The sequence below is a fragment of the Rhopalosiphum padi genome, chromosome 2 (genome assembly GCF_020882245.1).
Source record: "Rhopalosiphum padi isolate XX-2018 chromosome 2, ASM2088224v1, whole genome shotgun sequence".
Taxonomy (NCBI): domain Eukaryota; kingdom Metazoa; phylum Arthropoda; class Insecta; order Hemiptera; family Aphididae; genus Rhopalosiphum; species Rhopalosiphum padi.
In genome coordinates this window covers 21,381,647-21,406,849 of record NC_083598.1, presented here as the reverse complement: position 1 = coordinate 21,406,849, position 25,203 = coordinate 21,381,647, and the positions used below count along the sequence as shown (strand labels likewise).

Sequence of the window (25,203 nt, the reverse complement as noted above, 5' to 3'; positions counted from 1 at the left end):
CAGCAAAAAAATGGATCAACATGGAGAAAACGATTTTAACGTGGGTTTACTACATGGGCTTAACAACCTTATTACGCTCCCATAATGCCAACAGTAGTGGTGGCCGAATGGGTTAAGATTAAGGTGTCATTTTAAGAGTGATGAATCCGCCAAAGGTATCAAAACTTTTATGCAGTTTTTTTTTTAAAAGTATTTTCTTTTTGGCAAAACAAAATTTACCGGGTCAGCTAGTTTTTTATAATTATTATGAGTGTAGCATAGCGCGGATCCGGCTATATTTAGGGGGAGGGGGTGGGAGAGGACCGATAAAAACTAACACGGCTGAAATACTATCGACAAGACAATTCATTTTATTGGTTGCCGAAAACAGACATCCTATAGTCTTTGGAGGTGGGCTATTGCCCCTTGGATTCGCGTCTGGTTAGGCGAGTGTCTTTTTTTAGATTTCAGATAAATAAATGGTAGGAACGTACTATGCACTAGTGTACTACGTATACGCGCGCGGTGAACTAACCCTGTAGTGGCTGTAATGCGAGTATACACACAGTACTTTTACATTTAGCAGTACATGCTAAATTAAAAACACAAATTGCGCCTATGTTTAAAGTATAATATACTATATACATATATACTATATAGGTTCGTTAAAAGTAGATACCTTCCTAATGGGCTATGAATTATTTAATTTATTACTTAATGTTCTATATCAATCTAGATCAGTAGCGTAACTGCCTTCGTCAGCGTCTCGAGGCAAAATATATATTTTTCGCGCTATTTAAAATAAATTCGATTCTTCGATCTTTGTCATTAAAACTTTGCCGTGACTAAATTTATGTTTTTTTTTATGAGATTAAACAATCATACCATTCATACCTATATCACATTAAATATTTTGTTTCAAATTAAATAAAAATAAATTTACAATTACACAAAACCAATATTATTTTATTTGTTATTTTGCGCCCTGAGGCAAATGTCTCTGTTGCCCCTGCGGTAACCACGCCACTGGTCTAGATTCTACTCTGCCACTGTCTGTAATAATGTTTTTTGCTACTGACACCACTGTCACCGCCGAAGTCTGAACCCTGTGAGTAGCAGGAGTTGGAGTCTGAATAGCGCCATGCACTAATTTATTGGAGTGCTAGATGAGACCGCCAATATAATATTAATATTAGAATTTTAATAATAATCTAATTACGTTCATGGAACTAAATATATTTTTTACAATAAACTTACCGTGGTATTTTTTGGGGAATTTACATTTTTTCATCCATGATATTGATATGGATAACGACGAATGTTCCAGAAATCACTAATCAGAATAAATAGAATAATATTGTGCTTGTGCCCTTTACGTATTTTGTACCGTTTAATGTTTATATGAAAAAATAGTAAGTTATTCTATAGTCTATACTATTTATAAAAAAAAAAAATTAATTCACAATAAAATATTAATTTTTAATTATTCTGCTTTGTCAGGTAATATTTGTGTTGTAATTGATACTACAATTGCGGTCGAATAGATTAACCCTCAGTTTTGAATTGTGTAAACCCAGTTAGAAGAATCTATCTATAATGGTTGATTATAGCAAGTGGAAAAATATTGAAGTAAGTTGATCTCATTTCTTATGCGATTAGATAGTTTTTATGTTTAATTATTTTACATTTTAGGTGTCCGATGACGAAGATGAAACCCACCCTAATATTGATACACCGTCATTATTTCGTTGGAGGCATCAGGCTCGTGTTGAACGTATGGAAGAAATAAAACGTGAACAACAAGAATTGGAAATTAAGAAAAAAACGTAAAATATCTCATTACCTTAACATTGTACAATAGTAAGTAAATTGAATCAAAATATTATTGTTATAGTTTTCAAGAAAAGTATGAAGAAACTAAAAATCAGCTTTTGTCTGCTGAACAAGAAGGAAAAAATAAAAAAGAACTTGAAGAAGCATTAAGTGCTTTAAGTGTTGAAGAAGAAGAATTAAAAAAACGAGAAGAAGAGTTCAAAGTTAAAGAAAAGGTATTGATAAATAATTATGAAAATCTTTTAACATTTTTTTTTTCGGTTTAAACATTGAGGTTTTTACTCTATTCTATAATTTTTACTATTTCTTAAGGCAGATGATATATTCTACATTATTTTGCATAAAATCCTTTTATTGTTACACTTGATAATGTTATCAATTACAATACTGATTTTCTTTATTATTATATATTGTTGTAATACTGATCAATCAACAATTTACCATACAATGATGAAAAGAAATGATGTTTATGCTTGAAGCTTAGTAACTTGTACTTAAATTTTATTTTAGTGCTTTTTAGACTCCATTATATTGCTTAAAATTAACTTAGAACAACTTGTATCATCTGTTAAATGTTTATTGGAAATTTTAGCTGCTCTATGATTAATAGTATGAAAGGGAGTATCTTTTTCAATGATAGATATTAAATTTATTATCAATCATTTTGATAATTTAATATTACAAAGTTAAATTTCAAAACACTAATGAATGTGTAAATATTATATTTGTATATTTCTAAGACAGTGGACTCGTCTGATTTTCACCTTTTTTCACTTAATACATGCATTTGTTTAAATTTTAATTGTTTCCGCTTAATGTTTGTGTCTGTATAGTAATGTTATTAAATGTATAAATGTACAACATTATCATTATTCATTACCTTATAATTTTTTTCATGCTAAACAAAAATTCTTTTTTACATTTTTGTAATTTAAAAGATGTGTTTACAACTCCCAAGGAGAGAAATGTTCTGGTATTGTCTTTATTAAATATTTTGTTTTTTTTTTTTAATTTATATAGATCTGAGCTTAGATTATAAGTTTTTTATGAGTAATAACAAAAAGCCCCAATAACTTTTAATAAGTATTTGAAATTAAGCTTTATAATGTCGTAATATTATTAATACTTCTTGAAATACTTTTTTATTAAAATTAAATGAAGATGATAAAAACATGTTGTATCTAAGACCTGAATGAAATCAGAATCAAAAATTCAGTAAGCTATCTCAACAATAATTATGTTTATAAACTAATAGCTTGTCAAGTATCTTAATGGCTGTAATAAACTAAATTATACAGTGCATTTTTTACTTATATATTTTGTATGATTTTAATTAGGTAATGCCATGGAATGTTGATACTATAAGTAAACCAGGTTTTACAAAGACAATTGTGAATACTCCCAAGCCTCTACCAACTGAAGAAAATATGACTGAAGAAGAGAAAGCTAAGCGATTAGAAACATTTATTAATGAAAATAAAAGTAAATTGAAAGTATTTGGTATGTTCAAAAAATATAAAGACAGTCAAGAATATTTACAAAAAAATCCTCAACTTGTTTGTGAAGATACCGCAAATTATTTGGTTATTTGGTGTATTGATTTGCAAATGGAAGGCGTAAGTTTTGTTTGAAAATCATTATTAAGACAATAAATTCATAGCAGCACTTTCATTTTTTAGAAATCTGATCTAATGGAACATGTAGCACATCAAACAATTTGTATGCAATATATTTTGGAACTATCTAGACAACTATCTATTGATCCAAGAGCATGTGTACCTTCATTTTTTTCAAGGTATTTATTATATACTATATTGTTAAATTGATAAATTTATTTCTAACATTTTTTAAATTGTATTATTGAATGTATTATGAAATAACATTTTATATTAATTTTATAATTTCATAGATTATATTTTTTGGTTCATCACTTATCTTACTATGATAGTTAATTAAGAAACTCATATTATTATATAATAAATAGATGTGTTAAATTATAAAATTAATATTGATATTTTACATTGATTCATAATTTAGTCAAATTAAATTTTTTAAGAATACAATTAGCTGAGAAACAGTACAAAGATTCTTTTGAAGAAGAACTTAACATGTTTAAAGACCGCATCCGAAAAAGGGCTGAGGAAAAGCTACGTATAGCTCAAGCTGAAATAGAAGAAGAAGAACGAAAAGCAAGGTTAGGACCCGGTGGTCTTGATCCAGTTGAAGTTTTCGAGAGTCTTCCAGATGTAAGAAGTATATTAGTAATAATAGTTTGTTAATAAATAATGTAAATACAATGTTTATTTTAGGAGTTAAAAAAATGTTTTGAATCACAAGATATTCAGTTATTGCAAGATACGATTAAAAACATGAACCAAGAAGATGCAACTTATTACATGAAGCGTTGTGTAGATTCTGGATTATGGGTACCTGACGCCAACAAAGATAAAAGCAGTGCTGAAGATGATGATAAACCACAAGAAGAAAATATTTATTCTGAGATAGACAGCTCAAAATAATCTTATATTATCCTATTCATTGATTAACTTATAATTATTAGATTATAACATTTTTCTGGTTCTAAATTTATCTGTTTACATACATTAAGACATGAAATACTTTTGGTTGCATTATAATAGTAAAACTAATTTTTTTTTTATAATCAAATTTTGTTTGTTAAGTATTTATAATGATAATTATAATAATATTTATAATATTATTTTAAATAATTTTTTTATCATGATTGTACATAATTATTATTTTTTTTCATTTTTTTCCATATTACTGCTTTTTTCACATTCTTTTTGTAAAAATGGTAACGGTATAGGTATAGGAATAGGTATTGGTATTGGTAACATAATAGGATATGGTACTAATATCATAGGTGGTGGTAGTAAGGATGGTGGTAAGTTCAATGGATAAAGTGGCGAAGGTGTTGGTTCAGCATTTGTTGGTATGTTGCTACTTGTTGACTGTGACTGCGTGAATGCTGGTGACCTACATAACGGTGGTGTACAATAAACTGGCGCATGTGGTGGAAATTTTGGATATACAGGTGGTACAGCATCTTCAACTGTGGTTCTCTTGCGTTTTCGGGTTGGACGGTCAAATAGTTTATTGGATATGCGTAGCTGAGGAACTGCTGGTCCAGGCAGTGGAGGGGAATGAGGCCTTTGAGGAGATGGTGACCGGTCTGGAAGTGGTGGTGAATGACAATCACGTAGCCATAGGTCGGGTGTAATGAGTGGCAAATTCGGCTCCAGGGTTTTACAAAGATTTTCTGGCAGCGACGTGTTTTGTAGGTGAGGGTGTAACTCTAGCTGGGCTTGAGTTTCTTTGCAGAAGATGTTCATCTTATACTGGTTCAGACATTTATCACTGTGAAGGCGAATACAGAGATTGCAATTATTTTACTATTACGCGTTGTGTCTGAAATAAAATCAAATTAAAAACTCTTTACGTTTGTCACCTGCAGAATTGTAGCTGATGATCGCCGTCTTGGAAATCTACACAGTTAACTGTGTGTCTCAGATGTCTACACCAGTCGCATGTCTTATTTCGTTTGAAATTTGCTCTTCGGTAATGTGAGAAACATTGTTCGGAACAAAACACTTTTTCATTATCCGATTCTGCTGTGCGGAATGTAAACGCTTTGGCTATTAACGTTTTGTCACACCATCCGCATGTCATTTGCTGTACTGGTGAATCTATTACAAACAATCTAATTAATACTTATCAATTATAATAAAACTTGGAATTTGCTATTTTTTAACCTGGCTAAATTATAATAAGGAATAACTTATAATAATAAACTGCTGCAGTATCAGATCACAATTCGCAACATAATGTATTAATGTATTATAACAGACGTTCTCAGTTATGACTATTTTGAATTTTGGACCAGATTTATTTAGTCAAATACTTACATACCTACCTAGTAGTTATTGTATAAGGTTTTCCAGTTTAAATTAGGTACCTCTTTATTATTTACACAGGCTTTTTTACAATATACGATCTAAATGTATTTCAGTATTTGATAATATGACATTCCTATTATAGTTATAAGGAAATCAAGTATAGGTACTTATAGTTTATATCATAAAACTATAATAGTGTAGGAAAATATTTGAGATTTTAAAATCCAGGCTAGTAGGCTCTAGGGTGGATAAAAATGTCAAACATATTCCTGCAGCATTGGTTTTATTTTTGGACGGCCAGAGAAATATCCGGAGATAGAATAGTTACCTACCTACACTTGGGTGTATACTAGTAGTCGTCTCACTGGTAGTCGTTTACAATTTATGATATAAATACACTTATTTTTTACACGAATGAATGAATGATCTCTTCTATTATGATTAAACCTGTTCAACTTTTCCCCCCATTTTCGGGACAGGAGCAGTCGCTCATAATATTCTTATAACAAGTCGCTCCTGAATCTATATAACTTGATCGGGAATTTGTAACTAATCCAATAACACATATAGGTACATAAAGGTTCATGTATGTACAACTGAACGTGATGATTATCTATTATCCCATCGTAGAGGTCGGGTGGAAGGTTGCATATCAGCAGCGGGATTGGTGTATTATACGCACACGCCCGGTACGCGCGGAATGATGGGCTGTTGTCTGTAGTGCACACTCGGCTCGCATCGAGATGAGACGAAATGACCCTTATTTTCATTATACGAGACATCCGAGAGCGCTTTTTATACCCGAACAATATTGTATTACGACGAGACGACTACACGGATGGATGGGTCTTTGTGTTAGACGCCGCTGCCGATTGGATGTGTATATATAAATCGTACCAAAGTGTATATTATATATATATATATATATATACACACACACATGGTGTTTAATATAATACGAACACTGCAAGGCTACGGGTATTATTATAGTATATATTGTAATATACGCGCTAGTTCTCGACCGGAGTCGTCTCGCGCACGCAGTGCCGCAATAACCGGGTGTGTTGCGTGTGTCAAACACACGGGCCCAGGGCCCCAACCTATAATGGGGGGCCCAATGATAAAAATTGAAAAGTATGTAGAAAGAAAAAAATAAAAAGATTTTGTTATAATAATATAATAATAATTAATAATTATTGAACAATAGATCGATTTTGTCTTGTACAACACAACGTTATCGTATATTAACGTTTCTTTTGCGGCCCGTATAACCGAAATTAAAAATAGTTTGGTTGCAATTGATTAAAGCGCGTCATGCGAAGGAACGCGTATTTTGACCGGCCTATATAGTATGAGTTGAGAGATCCTTTTCAAAGCTTAAACTTATCAAAAATTACGTACGAAACTCCATCGGTCAAGAGAGACTTTCAAGTATAGCTTTGCTTAATATTGAAAGACAACAAACAAATGATATTAACATAGAAAATATAATTGACAATTTTGCCAACAAAAAGGCAAGAAAAAAGAATTTTTTAAAGTGAGTAATGTATTTTTTTTTTCAATTTTTTAATTGGCTGTTAATGCTTATGTATAGTGTGTTCAATTAAATTGTTACTTGATAATTATTTATATTTAAAATTAATAAAAAAAGGTTACAAATTATTACATTTATTTATTTGTAAATACATACCTGTATGTGTTTTCCTTATGTTAACTTTATTTTTGTTTATATTTGTATGAGTAAAAATTCAAAATTCCAAAGTATGTTTTCAAATTTGGAAAAATTAATTTTCAAGACAGGGGGGGGGGCATTAATTTTATTTGCACACGGGCCCAAATTGGTGTAGTTGCGGCACTGCGCGCACGCCACATTATACTTATATTATGCGCTGACTTGGGACATTCTGTGTCGAGACCGAAAATAACTATACGCAATATAACTACGTATAACTTCAGCATTTTACTATTACACTGATGGCGCATGTTTTAGTTGTATACAGTTGTACAGATGTTGTACACCATTTATATATATAAGTACACAATATACCCATACTACTGCGCGTGTATTGGTATAATGGTATATACTATTATTTCCGCGCGAGCTAGACCTAATTCTGTGTACTCCGCACAGTGACATCGTGTGTACATGATAATAATATAATATTAACTGGAATCTGGTTCATCGACTCCTCAACCGGCTCAACCACACTTAGTTTGCTGTATGATTAGTATGTATTATGTGGTTGTAGGTCGCTTATATTCAGAGCCGTGCCGTTAAGATTTGGCGCCCAGGGTAAAATTAAAAATATTCGCCCCCCCCCCCCTATTTTATTTATCATTATGCTTTATGCATTTCAATTTTTTTGGCGCCCCTTTAAACCATGCGCCCGCGGCGCATGCCCCCTAGGCCCCCCCACGGCACGGCTCTGCTTATATTACCTAAATTAAAAGAACCATCACGACTAATCACAAAAAAATCGAATTTGAGTCGGGCACGTAAATAGGAGCTTATTATTTATTTATTTTTGGAGGGGGGAGGGTAAGGGAGGCGATTAACCCTTTTCAGAACAGTTGAGGCTTAAAAAATGTGTTTTTATTAATTATTAGTTACTAAAATACGATCTTTGGGGGGTAGGGGGCTCACTATAACATTTTAAAACTTCTTAATTGGCCTAAATTATTCATCAAGTACAAATATTTTACTATCAAGGCCCATCATATGAATCTTTAGTAAAAATATCAAGTAGGTATTACTAAACAAGGCTCTATTTTATGTGCACTACAAATATATGTAAAAGTTCGTATTACGATTTGAATGTATGTACACTGTATACTGTGGTCTACGAAACAAAAATTAAATAGTAATAATTTTAATAATTTAAAGATAAAAAAAAATCTAAGAATATATTGAAAATGTTGTTGAGTAATTAATGGTGAAAATTATTACTGCTGTGGCACGCATCATAGCTGCTAACCACATTCAGTTGATGTTGAACGGATCATAGTACCAGGGGCGGCGCTACATTGTGGCAAGTGCCCCTCTCCCAACATTTGATTCTCCATTGCTCCCTTATAATTTAAAAATATGTAAGTAAATAAAGAAACTGTAAATCATTATTAAAATAAAAATACTCTATTAAGTTAATACTAACGGCACACTTTCTAAGATCTCATACATTAAAAATAAAAAGTTATATATCTATTTTTGTAAATAATACACAAATAAAAAAAACGGAGGAAATTTGAAGTTCTACCGTAGTAATTTATGATAATAATATAGTAGGTATATTTTTTGGTTATTTATTTAGAAATATAATATATCCAAAACATTTATGGCAATACTTTCCTGAAAATATGGTATAAACAAATTAATGGGTGATCGAGTAGCCATACATAAATGCCCCACCAGAAAAATATTTGGCTCGGTATCGCACTATCGCCCACCTAAATAAAAAGTATCTGGCGCCGTCACTTTGTATTATGTACCTACCTATTGAAACTTGTAAAAGATCTTCTTTATGTCTAGAAACTATCAGAAATTTAATATAATATATATAAATGAGTATACCTATTATAGGTAGCTGAATTCTATCCACACTCCCTGCAGTATTAAAATGGTTAAATTGTAAAAAAAAAACATTCATGAGTTTATTTACTGGTAAGACTACAGGAATAGTACGAAGGTGTCTTCTCTGAAGCCAAATTGAAGAATGATGAACTATTGTTGTTTAGAATTAAAGTTTTGTTTTAATTAAATATTTCATAATTAATATACAATTTTAGTATTTTTAATTATTAAAAAGGTAAATTTAAGTTTTTATTATTTTATGCTATTTCATATAAATTAAAAGGTAAGTAGGTATTTTATTATTATTTGCATTATAGAATTATTATTGATGTAGGTATATCCATTTTTGAGACAGTAATAATATTTTGAGTTAAGCGAGAATAAAATTTCCATTCAAAGTTTTAAAATAATTTTGCTTTGTGTAGCACGAAATTTTATAAATAATTGGGCTTGAGCGCTGAGCTATACTATTATACAGTATTACGCACCTACCTACTTTTAATTATAACTTCTATGCATTTTTAGTTAAAATAAATTCCTTTAAATTTAGTTCTGTGTTAACAATTTTCAATTTTTAAACTAATACTAGTTATAAGAAAATAACATTGATTATACATAATATTATTATTTATTATTCAATGGTAATACTGTAAATAGGTAGGTATATTATACAAATTGTGTTCTATATACACTAATCACTATAATCATGAGTTTTACAATTTTTATCTAAATTTAATTTAATTATTGAAAATTTAGGATATTGGTATCTACTGTATGGTGTCCCCATGATATACGTATAGTAGTAAGTGTACTTAGTAACATTATATAGTTTTTAATTTCATTTTTAACTTAATAAAATTTGAAATATACTAAATAATTTGAAAAAATATTTTCATTATTAATCAACAAGCTTGATCATTTGTTTCCTTTTTGTCTACAAAAATTGATAATACATAATAACATAATTTCAGTTTAACGAACCGCGGTGACATGTCAACTTACATAGAAAGTATTTTTAACTTTACAGTTATCATATATATAGCTTTAGAATTAATTACTAACAGTCTTGTACTTTTGTTAAGTATTCGAATACTTGTATAATACAAGACCGTAGCCCGTTGGGGGGGGGTAGACTATATATGTGTTATATTATACAAGTTTTAAATATAATAGGCATTTAAACCTATTCAATTTTATTTCAAGAAAAACTGCGATGGGTGGGGGGGTTTGAACCCTGACCCCCCCTGGCTACGCCCTTGCTTGTATTTAAATATTTTTTTTGTATTTTAAATACTTTTCGGCCAATTTATTTTTGAAATACTTAAAAATACTTTTTATTCTAGAATATACTAAATACTTTATTTCATTCTAGTGTTTTACCCCAAATTCCAATAACCAATATTTAAAAAATGCTGGACCACCCCGAAATTTTTTTTTTGTTAAGACCTTGTCACAAATACTGCATATATAAGTAATTATCTAATATCTTGTACTTACCTATTAAAGTATTATATTAATTTACTCAAATATTCATAAATAAGTTTAAATATATCAATATAAAATTATTAACTATAATATTTTAATAAATAAAATTACTCGACGTTGTCGGAGATTGTGGACTATTGTATTCGTCCGACGAAGTTTCTGGTTCTGTGCTTTTTGAGGCGGCCTCGATATTTTTCTCTGAGCTTAACTAAATTCATACTTTGCAGTGAACAGTCTTTGGAATTAATTTTTTCATATCCGTACCATCCAAGCATCTCGTTCATTGTGGTTTTCACGTATTCCTACAAAACACGACATATTAAAAGTAAAATATAATACTATAGATAATTATAATTTGTAAAGCAAAATAATAAACATGTATCTTTAAGTACGCGATAGGTACCTGTTAATACATTTATAGTTTATTATAAAAATTGTATAGATAATAGATATGTATACATAATTATATATTAAATATTGGCTTTATTGGTAGTATTATATAGATCTTAACTGTCCACGAGGAAACTGCTGGTACAAGCAGGCGCGTACACAAAAATATTTTTTGGGAGGTGGGTTGAACTCCTAAGACTCCTAAAACCCCCCTTGTGTATGCGCCTGGGTACAAAACATAGTAGTATGGTAATCTATAAGTTATCGTGTTCAAATAATATGATTATTTAAATTTTAGATGAGTTTAGAATAGATACTTTGTTATATTGGTAGGACCTAGGCATAAGCGGCACTTGGTAGAAACTCATGTAGGTGCAAACGTTTATGGTGATTCACAAACCTGTGCGGGGTGTTTCCCCACACCACCTAATATTTAACTGGTGCTATTACAAAAGTAATAAAAAAAAAATCTCAATGTAAAACTGTATTCTATATTTAAATTAGTATAATATTTTTGACTGCTATCTGTGGGTGAAAAATGATACTTTTTCCCCCCTAGATAAATGTTCGTGGGTGCAACTGCACCCTCATGCACCCCTCAGTTCTTGAACTATATAAACTATCATAGTTAATATTCGAAAATATATATCACTTTAAATGTATGAATATAATATGGTATAAATATTATTTTTATATATTTCAATGATAATTATATTATAAATTAGGTTTGATAATAAAATACAAGATATTTAAACATATAATATTGATTGTAGGAATTAAATAAATGTAGACATGTAGTTATGAGAGGATCAAAACATTCAAACAATAAAGATAGTAAAAATAGATAAAATCAGTTATCCGGGTATATTATTTATCGAGCAGATAACCGTGGTTTTATAATCTATGGTTGACACAATATTTACTTCCAAAATCGGGAATTTATAATAATGCATTTTTATTTCAGTAATCATATTACTAACAAAAACGTCAACAATTTAAAAAATATATTTATTAGTTTTATTAGTCACTCAAAATATTTTATACATGTCGTATAAATACGAGTATACTAAGAAGTCTTTATTTTAATTTTAATCTTTTTAGAATACGGTCTATAAAATATTTTTTTACAATAATTTCAAGTGCGGTGTACAGTGGGTATTGGGATGATTATGGATGGGCATTGTGAGCAAAAGGTCTCAAAAAGTATAAAAAAATTACATATAATATATATCATTGAAAAACCAACAAATATGTTTATTTTATACTCTTTAATTGATAAAAGAAACAAGTATAACCGAACAGGGGAGATCGTCGAGACCGATAATAATAATGTAAATACTAAATATTATACAATATCAACCATATTACACAATATACAATCAGTGGTTTGCACCTTATCCTCCATGGGGGAGGGGTCCAGACCCGAAACCCCCCCCTTGGGTACGCCTCTGGTTTTAACCCAAGTGCAATTCGACTGAAATAAATACAATTTGGCCATACTTCAACAGATTTGACTTAGGTAAGTATATACTATATACGCATACCAATAACCAACTAGCTATATATACTATACAGCATACAGCCACATAAAGTTCACTTAACCTGCCTGTATGCCTGTATCATTACATATTTTATGTGCTTAATTATATGCCTGTGAAATATTTTATACACCAACGGTCTACTTATATTATAATACATTTTGAATTACCTAAAAGTTAGCTTCGTTGCACACGTATACCTACACGGCTACACTAATAAACGAGTAATAAAATAATTTACTCGCAGCTTGCACGCGGACTTGTATAATAAATCATTACGTCTGGAATTTTTGAAATTACATTTGAACGATTTACTTCGTGTATATGTATACAATAATAATACGCATCACGCGTGTGTGCAGTTATGGAGAGACAAAAATGGATTGATTAAAAGCTGTTCTCGTTTTTCCACAGACATTTATACTGTGCTCCGCCGACGTCGCCGCCCGGGTGGTATTGGGTGACGCACAAAGAACGGATAATGATAGCTATAGTGTGGATATCGGGTGAAATAATGAAATATAATGTGTAACTGTAAACCCTAAAGTGAGGACACAATAATGTGATGTACATCTATACATATACATATAGGTGTACAATGTGTACATATTACATTATATATACATATGAACAGTATATTATATGTAGGTATGCGTTTATCAATCACACACACACACTGTTTGGCTAGAAAATATGAGAGTTCGATATACATAGCATGTACAAAATATTATATATTTATATATATTATATATATAATTAAAACTCGTTTATTTAATATAACTAGTGCCAAAATTGAGTTCTTTATTACTTACTCGACTAAAGATATTATTATGTATATGGTTATAGTATAATGTTCCTCGTACATAATATTATATACCTACCTATATATATTATAATATTATATTACTATATATTTAGGTATTTACACGTCTTCATGTATTATTATGTTTAATTGCAAGCAATTAAGATTGTGTCATCCACTATCCCTTATCAAAAATGTTTATATTTACATTGAAATCAAATTCGGAGGGAAGGAGTTCCTTAAAGTAAATACATAGGTATATTAGGTAGGTACATGAATCTTACCTACATTATCTTTCCCGTTGCATTATAGTTATATCTGAACATAAATTGTTAAGATAAAAGTATACATGTATAAATATGTAAATGTAAATTAGTATTTAAATATTTTAAAATATGTACTATTTCGTTTTAATGATGCATATGCGATTAATTAACGATATTGTTTCAAACAAATTAAGTAAGTAAGCACCTCCTTTTAACTTATCATAATAATAAAATGTTATGTAGTATGTATACATAACACATATCATAAGTAATAAATTTTGATGTTTTGGAATGAATCCAAAATTCCAATGAAAAATTATAATTCAAAAAATAATTTGTTATACTAAATATTAATACCTATATTATGAAATGTGAAATGTTTCAAATATTCAATATAATATGATTTTATGAACAATTTGTAAGATATTTTGACATGAAAATATGTTTTGAATTATTCTAGATTTGTTTAAAAGTTTTAACTGTGATTTTAGATGGAAAAATGAAATAATTTTATGTTGTATGGTTGGGCGGTATTAAATGTGTAAATACCTAACCAAAGTTCTTGCAGTATAATATATTATATATGATAGATTTTCAGAAACGTTTTTGTTATACAAATATGAAATGAATTATCAGGGAATTAAAATTTAATACATTCATTATAGCGGGAGTGGAAACTGAGTCCCAAATAATTGGGTAGATATTGGGGCTAGGTAAGTTGAGTCTGGAAAACTTTAACGTGCTAGGTAAACTGAGTCCCGAGTAATAATATTTTTCGAAAGAATAATTTATAAATAACGACGATGCACCTACTTAAAAATAAAAAGTCTCTAGATTCAATAAGTACTGTATAGTGACTATGGTCACCAATTAGTGATTATCGATTACCGATTTGCTTACTTAAATACATTCAACTATATATATAAATACGTAGCAAAGAGGTAGGTAATAAAATGAAACAAATAACAAAAGAAAACATTTTTTTTTGAGACAAGAAATGTTGAAATATGAAAATAAAAATATTTCAAGATTTGAATTCGTTAAGAATATATCAAATAAATTTTTACCATGTACATAATAACAATTATAACAATTATTTTTAGATATTAAAAACAAAAAAAAACACATTTTTAACCACGCCAGTTATGTTAACATAACAGATAGTACTAAGCCTGTAAAAGTGAAAAGGAAAATGTGCTGTTTTAGAAACTAAACCGTCTGAACCTATTATAACCAGGGACTCAGTTTACCACAAAAACGGTATTTCGGATTCAATTTACCTAGCCCCTATTACAGTGACCTACTAAATCTCAAGGTTCATTCGAAATCTACTACACAACAGAACGACTTCTTCGAACTTAATAGTGTATTAATAGGTAATGATATATTTTTTAGATGTATTATAATAATTTAAGAGAATCGGAACCTCTGGCAGCGTGGAAATTGAGAATTGCTACTTATTACATATTGTATAATATTTTTACATATTTAGATGAAGTTTTTATTCAATGATATTACAATCAGTGTGTTCACCGATTCAGGGAACATTCAATTATTTTCAGCCGGAATACGTTGGAGTCGTTGGACTTAGTTGACACGCTGGACTGCCTAAGGAGTAATTTTGACTTCACAACTAGCTTGCAATTAGGGTTCTAAAATCAAATATTCAACGTTTGAAAGACTTTTAAAATTAAATCAAAATTGCTTTATTTATGATTCATTATTTGTGTAATTGCTTAAATTAGGAAATAGTTTAGGATACATTTTCATATAATATTTAGTTATTTTTTTTAAATAGTTAAAAGTTAAAAATTTTCTATGTGTGACCCAAATAATTATTAAAAAAACTTCTTTTTAACTGAGTTCAGTTAATATTTTTCCCCACATTAACTTAAAAGTTTAAACTTATAAAAGTTAAATACACAGTCATCTATTTAAATCTATATATAGAACATGATAATATACACATATATAAGTTTGTATAAGATATTGCGGATATTAAATATAGTTATACATATATACCACTTTACCTGCTTTAATACATTTTTATACATAAGTTTTTTTTCTCTCGTTGATTTTACTTTATAAAAAGTTATATGCCGCTGAGGTGTCCACATATATCTACAATTTGGATTTTGAAGTATCAGTAACTAATGTTTGTGCCACGGGCTAGTGTGGCTCGATGAAATATGGTCACGTCGTCGTGATATTATTTTATAACGCCCGTGTGTGTACCAATATCCCCCACCCAACAAAACGGTATAATATATAAACCTATTACATATTATATACATGGGCAAGTATACATTGGCACTCGTCCTGTGCCGCCGTCGCCGCCGCTTCCATAAATCATGCCACCCTCGATCACCTGAGCAATTTTACCCGGCCGCCATATATCTACATATAATAATAGGAAGTCATTGTCTCGTCGACGTCGTCAAGAGAGGATAGCGGGATAGCCCGCGACGGTGCTGCAGATATGCGTATATAGCAGACGAAAAGTGTGGCGAACGAACGGACGCTCGTGTTGGTAACTCGATAGCAGTGTCAGTTTGCACGCCTTTAAGCTCCTCACCTCCACTGCGTCCCGTCACACCATCGGCCCGTGTATCGAGCGCGCCAAAGAGAGAAATCCGATATGCATATATAATATATATATATATATATATATACACGCACATTTATACTTATATATATATGCACACGATCTATTTCTCGGGACGCTGCCACGCCGTCGTCTTTCGATCAATTTTACATCACGTCGTACACGTGTGGTGACGCGGCAAGGGGGAAAACGCGGGAAAATCCGAACAGTAGTGCGAGGCAATTATATTGTGTTGGATTGTCTATAAGTACACATGTATACACATATAGTACCGATTTAACTGCAGGATCTTCCTGTAACTTTTATGTGACAGTACATTTTATTATGAAATACTTAAATTAGGGAAAACCGAGAATACTGACTTATGCGAGAACGATTTGGAATCCTATACATATAATAATCTAGAATATAGATTATTTTTTTTTAACCAATTAAGTATAGGTAATTAATTAATTAAAAACGGAAGATTTGAGGGGTAACTTCTAAAATTTATATTTTTTTTATTTATTTATGTAGAACGCTGAACAAATTGTAGTTATAATTATTATTAAATGTTTTCATACTATACTACATAATAACATTTGAACAATAAAGGAAAGCGCATATTTTTAGAAATTCAGATGTCGAACAATATTGTTGTTTTACCGAGTATACATACAAAATAGTGTCATTCTGTTATGGACGCAAATAGTGTATAGTGTTCACTGCTCAGGAGGGCTAATAAGCCTCCCTGGACTATCTCAATCCCCCAATCTGATATTTTACTTTATTAGAATATTTACATTTTATATTATCTATAATACAATAAATATAAAATTATAAATCTATTTATTTATTAGTAATTTTTGTTATGTTATAATTCAAAATTATGTCGATGTTTTGATACTAGTATTGTTAGACCTATAAATAGATTTTCTCTTTTTTTTTATATCCCAGACCTCATCGAATCCTACACTTTTAGTGACAGCTGACGAATGACAGTCGTATCATATTTTGTACTACATTCAGTTCAAAATATTTTTTTGTGAATTATCTACTGTTGTCTGTTAGTAATAAATAATTATTATGATAAGCATTTTTATTTTTTATTTTATGTAAAAAAAAAAAAAATAAAAAACATGAGCTAGCTTTGCTGTAGAGTAGGCGTAGACTAAAGAGTGAACCTCATCATTGTCTCATTGAGTAGGTCACTGTGTTATGCATTACATTTGTATTTAATGAGAGATCATTGTATATGATTATATGAATATATAATGATAGAATATTGTAAACGAACATACGATGATAAATCATTGTAAATTAATAAACGATGAAAAAAGGTTTTGCAGAGTTAAAACAGTCTGCAGAATCTATATTTCTAAGAATATCTTATTTTATATATATATTGCTATTACAGTAATATTTATATTAATATTAGTGTGATTTACGTTTTATATATTAAGATAAATAATAAGGTACCTAAGTTAAAGCAATTTTGGCAAAACAATAAATCTAATATAAGTCATATTTGATATTATAATAATATTATTTTCATATTATATTACTTGTTAAATTTTGAGTTAATACTGTAGAATAAATTGTAAAATAATAAATGTCGTATAAATTATTTTGAAAAGTATTGACAATTTTTTACTTTTGAACTCCTAAAATATACGGCGGACTAGATCCAATTTGCTATTAGAAATCATATTAAACGTTTTATTTAAAATCGAAGAAGCTCCATTGATACTATTCCAAAAAATGATGGCAAATACAAAAATGTCAAAAATAATAATTAAAAAAAATAAATCATTGTATACCCATTACATTCATCGGTCCGCTAAAAATCTAAAATACTAATATTTCGAATCGCATTTAATCGATGTCATCATTCAAGTTTTATTTTAGTTATTTGATTGATTATATAATATTATTTATTAAATAAAATCAAAGGCTCATCATCTGTTGTTCCTTAAGCAAATTTATAGTTTTTGACCAATTGGCGCCGATTTGTATACAATTTTTCTTTGAGCTCTCAAATGTGTTGTATACTACTTTTCATCTAGGAATTTAACTCCTATAAGTTGAATCATACATTCATACATGAGTTTTGTTTCGGCTTATGAAAATTTATTATTTTTTATTTGTTGTATATACAAACATACATATATATATATATATATATATATATATATATTATATATAAGGTTACCATTGGTTACAGAAAATAAAATAGTTGTGTATTGTAATATTGTATTATATACTACTAAGTTATAGTGTCATAAAAATGTTATATAAATATTGCCCAATTTAATGTTTTATAATTTATATATTTGCTTTTTTCTGATAAATCGATAGACCAAGGTTAATTTGGGCAATAAAATTAGTTGTATATAAATTAATTTAAATGTTTAATAAAAGATAATTTATTATACGATTTTTTAAGTCATAGTATAATAATTTTAGTACTTAAAAATGTTGTGCCCCGGTCATGACTTCATGAGTATATATTTTTGTATTACTGCTATCAGTCCTATTATAAAATTGAAAATCAGATTATCAACCTTTTTTAAAAATGATACACTTATTGGTTCACTCAGAATTTTAATTTGAATCTTGAATGAGTAATTATAGTTAAGAATATAATTTTAAATTAAAACTAATTTATTACTACAGTTTAAAATTCGATATTGAAATTCTAGAAAATTATTTTGTGTTAAAATATGAAGTTAAAAATATAATATGTTGTTTTCAAAAAAAAAAAAGAGAGGCTGAAGTTAAAAACCAAACCACTATTACTACTCCAAAATGTGATGACACACAAAAAAACAATAAAAAATTTAAAAAAAACACATATTATTGTAAAATCAATACATTTATCACTCTGTTTAGAATATAAAAAAAAAAAATAAAAACTTAAAAAGAATAATATACATTTTTTTAAATATATAAATTTAAAAAAAAAGTTGTATTGTTTAATAAGTGCAAATTATGTAAAAAAAAATATTTACAGAAACGTAAATACTTTTAAAAAATAGCGTTTACCTAAATCTAAAAGAACCACTTTGTATATTTTGCTGTATATATACATTTCTTGGTACATAATTAACATACATAAATATAATAAGCCAAACGAGTAATTCATACCATAATCATAAGCTATAGCTATAAAGTCTTGCAAAAAGTTAATTTTTAATATATCGTTTACCAATACGTATTAAATTAGGTATTTTAGTCGTCAACCCCTGTTTAAAAGTTTTGTTAAAATGTTTCGTTATTGTTTACAAATTACAATACAAAAACAGAAAGAAATAATAAAAAAAACGAAGAAATAATAAAATAGAAATAGATCTAATGAAGTATATAATATTATGCTTTTCATTAAACATAATATACAACTAAGAAAACTAAAGAGTACCTATGTTATTATTTAACCTAATCAATCTAAATATTGACTTAATATTCGCATATATTTCAAATTTCAATAGTTATTAGTTAATAATTATTTTATAATATTAAAAATTATGTGAAATTTCAAATGATTTTATACTATAATATTTTATATATTATATATCTACGTGAAGTGTATAAATTGGCATTAGTATATTGAACACACATTTGTCTATTTTTAGGATTTACTTCTCATTGGATTTACAGTAATTTTAAGACGTTCGGTTAGGCAATGTAATACTATTATAGTGTGCAACTTCAAAGCTCTATTTATAATTTGTTTGTAGTTTCACACTAGACTATACTGTCCACGTGTTGCATTAAAACATATGCGCTGCTGTATGGGATCATATGTTAGAAAAAAAAGTTGTATTGATGAATTAAGGTCAAGGCAAGTTATAGTAGATATAAACAATTAAAATAATTATATCACTGTATTAAATAGTAAATAGAAGGTTTATGATTTAAATAGTGATAACAATTTAATATTATATTGTACTACAGATTAAAGAATTACATTTTCAAACAGGTACATGTTAATGTAATTAAAATCAAACAAACAATAATTTGCATTTATGTTTATTATATTTTAATAGTTTTTTATCGCAGTAAATATTATATACAATTCATGCGTAATAGCACGAAAGTGGAAAATGTATGTAAAATTGTGCGAAATTGACACTCGTTATAGATATACTTATAGAAAAGACGACACGCGAGTTAGTATAAGTTAGTATAAATACTAAATTATACCGTTGGGCACTGTTATATTATGCACACGCGTTACCTAACTATAGGTACTATTAAAGATGATGGCAGACGGCAGTCTATGTTGTACACTCACTGCTTATATATAATATTTTATTTATGCCTACCCTATATGAACGTCTCGTAAAAATATGTTTTATGCAATTTGTTTATTGCACCATGCTATATAGCCTATAGTGCAATATCCGCGAAATGCATGATTTCATATAGTGCAGTTGCCAGTTTCTATACATATATATGGCAGTGTTGTGCAGCAGTGAAGCGCAATAACTATATATATATATTTATATATCTGCATAATACGTGATATATACATTATTAAATAATACTATAATATTAATATATATTATATATACTGACTAATACCTGCAAATGTATTGAAGATAAACGCGTGTGTGTATACAGACAATTTATTAATAAGTCATTTATATCACATTCACACAATATAGATATATTATATAGGTACGTACTTTTATCTCTTCGTCCGGCGTTTCGTTTTTCACCAACCCTTTGGAGTCCGAATCTTTTCGAACGTTTCTGTTCATCTCTCCCGGTGGAAGCAACGATCAATTCGCTCTTAAATCGATTGATCTGCTAAAGGACGACGACTGACAAGCGCGAATCGAGGTGCCGTAATATAAATATATATAAATATTTGTACACACACACACTCATAAACAAATATAAAAATTAATGTTAATTATTGGTTTTTTATATTTAAATAAATTTTAATAGATTTAATTAAAATACAATTTCATAATGTCGTTTTTGAAAATGTTATTTTGGACGACATCGGTGGTGTTTATATTGAAAAACGGCGTGTGATGGGCACCGAGGGAGCAGTGAGTAAACCTACTCAACAGTGTGAAAACGCCACGACCGTACGATACCAGCTTATATATGATGGCTGTACGATAATGTGGCCGTCGCCGCGCGCCCGACAGTAATAATGTTGAGAAACCGGCGCGCGTCGCGTGGCGTTCAGGCGCGTAATAGTGTATGTACGCGGACTTTCGAGGCTTAACCGACTTATAAATAGGCGTTCACCGGGCTAAGCCAGGGTGGGTCGGCCTCGGTTTCGAAACCGACGACGGTCGGCGAGTGGGATAAATACATCGAGATCGTTGTTGAGCGTAGTATAATATATAAATATATATATATTATAATAAAATAATATCGTTATAGCGCAGGATGACGGTCCGCAGTCGAAAAGATAACGATACCATTCCTGTGTGCAGAACAGTGGTCAAATATTTATTATAATTTCCAAGTGGAGGGTTGATATTTTACCTCAGCCAAATGCCGTTCCTACAACTCGTGATTATGCGAGGGATATAGTGCGATGTGAATCGTCGTTTGCCACGAATCACTGATAATAGGTACTATGACGATAGTGTCGGGTGATCAGGTATTATATGATAATAACATACAACTACATATGTCATATACTATTACTAGAACGTATAAAGGAACGTCACCTTCTCTTTTAAAACAGTAATACATTTCACTGTTTTTACTTGGTGGTGGAAAAATTTGGTAGCTCTATTTTAAAACTGAATTGATGCCCCTAGAACAAGAGTTAAAATTAGAAATCTTATAAAATTAAAATCGATATTTTTAAGTAGGTTTTTCGACTTCTACCAGGTTATTTTTGATTTCAATAAATTCTAAAACTACCAAACAAAAAAGTTTATTTACATCGATTGTTTCTCAAAATCGCATAGGGAAATTATAATATAAAATTAATAGACAATTCGATCTTAATATTAAATATGAATATATTATATATTTTTCTGAAAGTTATGCATCATGCATAAAATTATATTCTGATTTAATTAAATAACATATCTATTTAAATTTTTAATTAAATTTTAATTGCTTAAATTAATACAATTGGTAGGCTGTCATTTGTTAATCTATTGAGCAGAAAATGGGTTATGTTTGGCATATATTTGTCGATGACCTGTACATATAATAATACGTACTTGATTATACGTATTTTTAATACAATTTTAAAGAATGTTTATGTATTATATAGTTTTATTTATGCAGCAACATACGAGTAAGGGCATAAATAATATATTTGATTTCTTTAAACTTATTACATAATTTATGGAACTAAACCTAGACTTGGCGTGCTTAAGTTTAAACCCAGCTTGAGATTACGAAAAACAACTAATATAATTAATCTGTTTATTAAATTTATTGAAATCAAGAAAGACCTATTAAGAGGACGCTATACCCGAATGTGTGGGACAACTTTACTCCCTCGATATTTATATCAAAATTACCAAAATTTTAAATCGGATTGAGATGAAATTTATCTGAGTTGTAGCGTTTTAATTTTTTTTGATAGTGATGGTAACCAATAACTTTTAATAATTAAATGGAAAAAACCTAAAGTTCTCAAATCGATAACTTTAATTGCATTCATGTTATTAAAAAAATTAAAATGCTACAACACATGTAAAGTTCTTCCCAATGGGATTTACAATTTTGGTTGTTTTGATTAAAATATCGAGGGAGTAAAGTTGTCCCGCGCAAAACAGTTTTTAACTATGTTACGCGTGTATAAGACAGAGACAACACATGCGGGTATAGCGTCCTCTTAAGAGTCTTAAAACTTCTATTTAAAAATACCAATTTTAGTTTTAAAGGATTTTCGATTCTTTGCGGTTCAGTTCTAGGTGTGTAATTTTATTCTGATACACATAATATACATTTAAACAAGACATTTAAAAGTATACAAGGTGAAGCAATTAAAAGTAACTAATAATTATTTTAAAAAGTTAAAACTTTTCTAATAACAAGTTATACATAATTTAAGAAAACAAATTATTTAATAACTAAAATTAAATTAATACTTAATTAAATTTTATTATTTCAATAATTTTAATTTTCAGAAAAGTTTACGGCTAAAATAACATTAATTAATTCAATGCCAATACTTTAAAAAGTTTAAATGTAATATTATTAAATTTTCACTGGTAATTAAAAGATGCACAAAGACAAAAAAAATAATAGTAATAAAAAATAAAACCATACAATTTTAAATTAAATTGTAATACATCTAATTGCTGACGTATCTCGTCATGTATTTGAAAACTTTTTCGTATGTTTTTGATGTGATGAGGAGCGTATGGGTCGTAATTTACTCCGTCTTCCAGCCAAGATTTATATATGCCGCAAGTCTCGCAACGGAATTTAAGGGGAAAATGGTTTGGACTTGTAGAGTAGTAATATAATATATGTATTATGCACAGCAATACATTTATTAAATTACAAAATAATATTGTAATATTGATGCGGTTGATCAACGAGAGCACCATTTATCATAACTTATAATTATAAATTGTTGTTGCTACTTGTATTATATTTATTCTATCTTACATATTACTTATTATTGAATTATTATCATGTTTAAATTTATATGTGTTATATTTTTATATATTTATATGTCGTAGTCACATTGTGAAATTGATCTTTTCATGAAAAGATGACCATTTCGTGAAATGGAAACAGATTTTTTACACTTCGTGAAATTCGAAAATATTTCACGAAATGGTCATTCCAATTTTACATTGTGTAATTTTTTCACAATGTGGTCGTTCACTTTATGTACTGAAATACAACATTTATGGAAACGTTAAGTTTAATTAGATTCATTATTAGTTATTTCAAGTATACTCATATTTATTAAGTATCTACTTATTTATAATATATTATATTATAGTATATCACAATATTAATTTATTAACAATTTTATTATTAAACAATTTTTTATTTATTAGAGCAGGAAAATTAACCGTGATAACGACAGTTACATTTAAAACTGCTTTTAAAACAAATATATATTTTTGTTTGGCAAGCACTCTTACAAGAACAGCTCAAGAATCCTCCACCTCCAGATACAACTTGGACAGTTTCACGTAAAGTTAACTCTTTTTGTTTGTTAACCTGTTCAGGTAAAATAAAATTTACAGTGGCATGCTGCATATTTCCAGAATTGAACCATCCTCTAATGAAACCGTGTGTTGTTCCTACTTTATACATCTAATTTTTTTTGGGTATCGCTCTGCTGTATAGTAGGTTACTGGTCACTATAGTGGATGTGTTAAATTTGAATGCAATGACAGGTATCATTGTAAATGAAAAACGATTTTGAACGGAGATGATTTGTCAGTCAATGATAATTAGTAGGATATATTATTATATGATAACCTATATTTAAATTGTAATAATATATCGTTTTTTGTTCGATTTCGTAAAAAAATTAAATTCATGTTAATAAAATTTTTTCTATGTTAACTTTGGAGTTTTCTTTACAGTTATTTGAAGAAAAACTTATGGATAAACTTGTATTAGGTTTTTTAACGTTGGGTATAAATCTAAACAATACATTTTCGCGATTTTGATATATTTCGTAAACATTTAAACTTTTAATGTCATGGATTCCTAAGTTGTTTGTGTAAAAATGCTTTTCAAAACAAAATATGTATTTATTTAATAAGTTATAAATAGAAGTAAATATACTTTATTACTATAAAAAATAATTATAATATTGTTAATAAATTAATATGATATACTATAATATAATATATTATAAATAAGTAGATACTTAAT

General features: G+C 28.9%; 2 protein-coding genes across 2 annotated transcripts; one reads left to right on the top strand and one right to left on the bottom strand.

Moving 5' to 3' along the window:
* The first annotated feature begins 1,271 nt into the window (after nt 1-1,271).
* On the top strand, nt 1,272-4,531 carry LOC132920549 (hsp90 co-chaperone Cdc37). Its single transcript, XM_060983028.1, has 8 exons — nt 1,272-1,391; nt 1,480-1,608; nt 1,672-1,805; nt 1,874-2,027; nt 3,150-3,428; nt 3,492-3,607; nt 3,869-4,058; nt 4,122-4,531. The coding sequence occupies exons 2-8, from the start codon at nt 1,576-1,578 to the stop codon at nt 4,329-4,331; spliced, it is 1,116 nt and encodes a 371-aa protein (XP_060839011.1). The 5' UTR covers nt 1,272-1,391; nt 1,480-1,575; the 3' UTR covers nt 4,332-4,531.
* On the bottom strand, nt 4,429-21,585 carry LOC132920548 (sine oculis-binding protein homolog B). The gene is given in 5 exon segments (XM_060983027.1): nt 4,429-5,190; nt 5,282-5,519; nt 10,894-10,960; nt 10,962-11,084; nt 21,051-21,585. Coding segments are annotated over 5 exon segments (1,125 nt in total). The 5' UTR covers nt 21,126-21,585; the 3' UTR covers nt 4,429-4,568.
* Between the last annotated feature and the right edge of the window lie 3,618 nt (nt 21,586-25,203).

Coding starts and splice junctions, on each gene's coding strand:
- LOC132920549 (XM_060983028.1), top strand. CDS start 1,576: ATGGTTGATTATAGCAAGTGGAAAAATATTGAA. Junction 1,609..1,671: donor GCAAGTGGAAAAATATTGAA/GTAAGTTGATCT, acceptor TTTACATTTTAG/GTGTCCGATGACGAAGATGA. Junction 3,429..3,491: donor TTGATTTGCAAATGGAAGGC/GTAAGTTTTGTT, acceptor TTCATTTTTTAG/AAATCTGATCTAATGGAACA.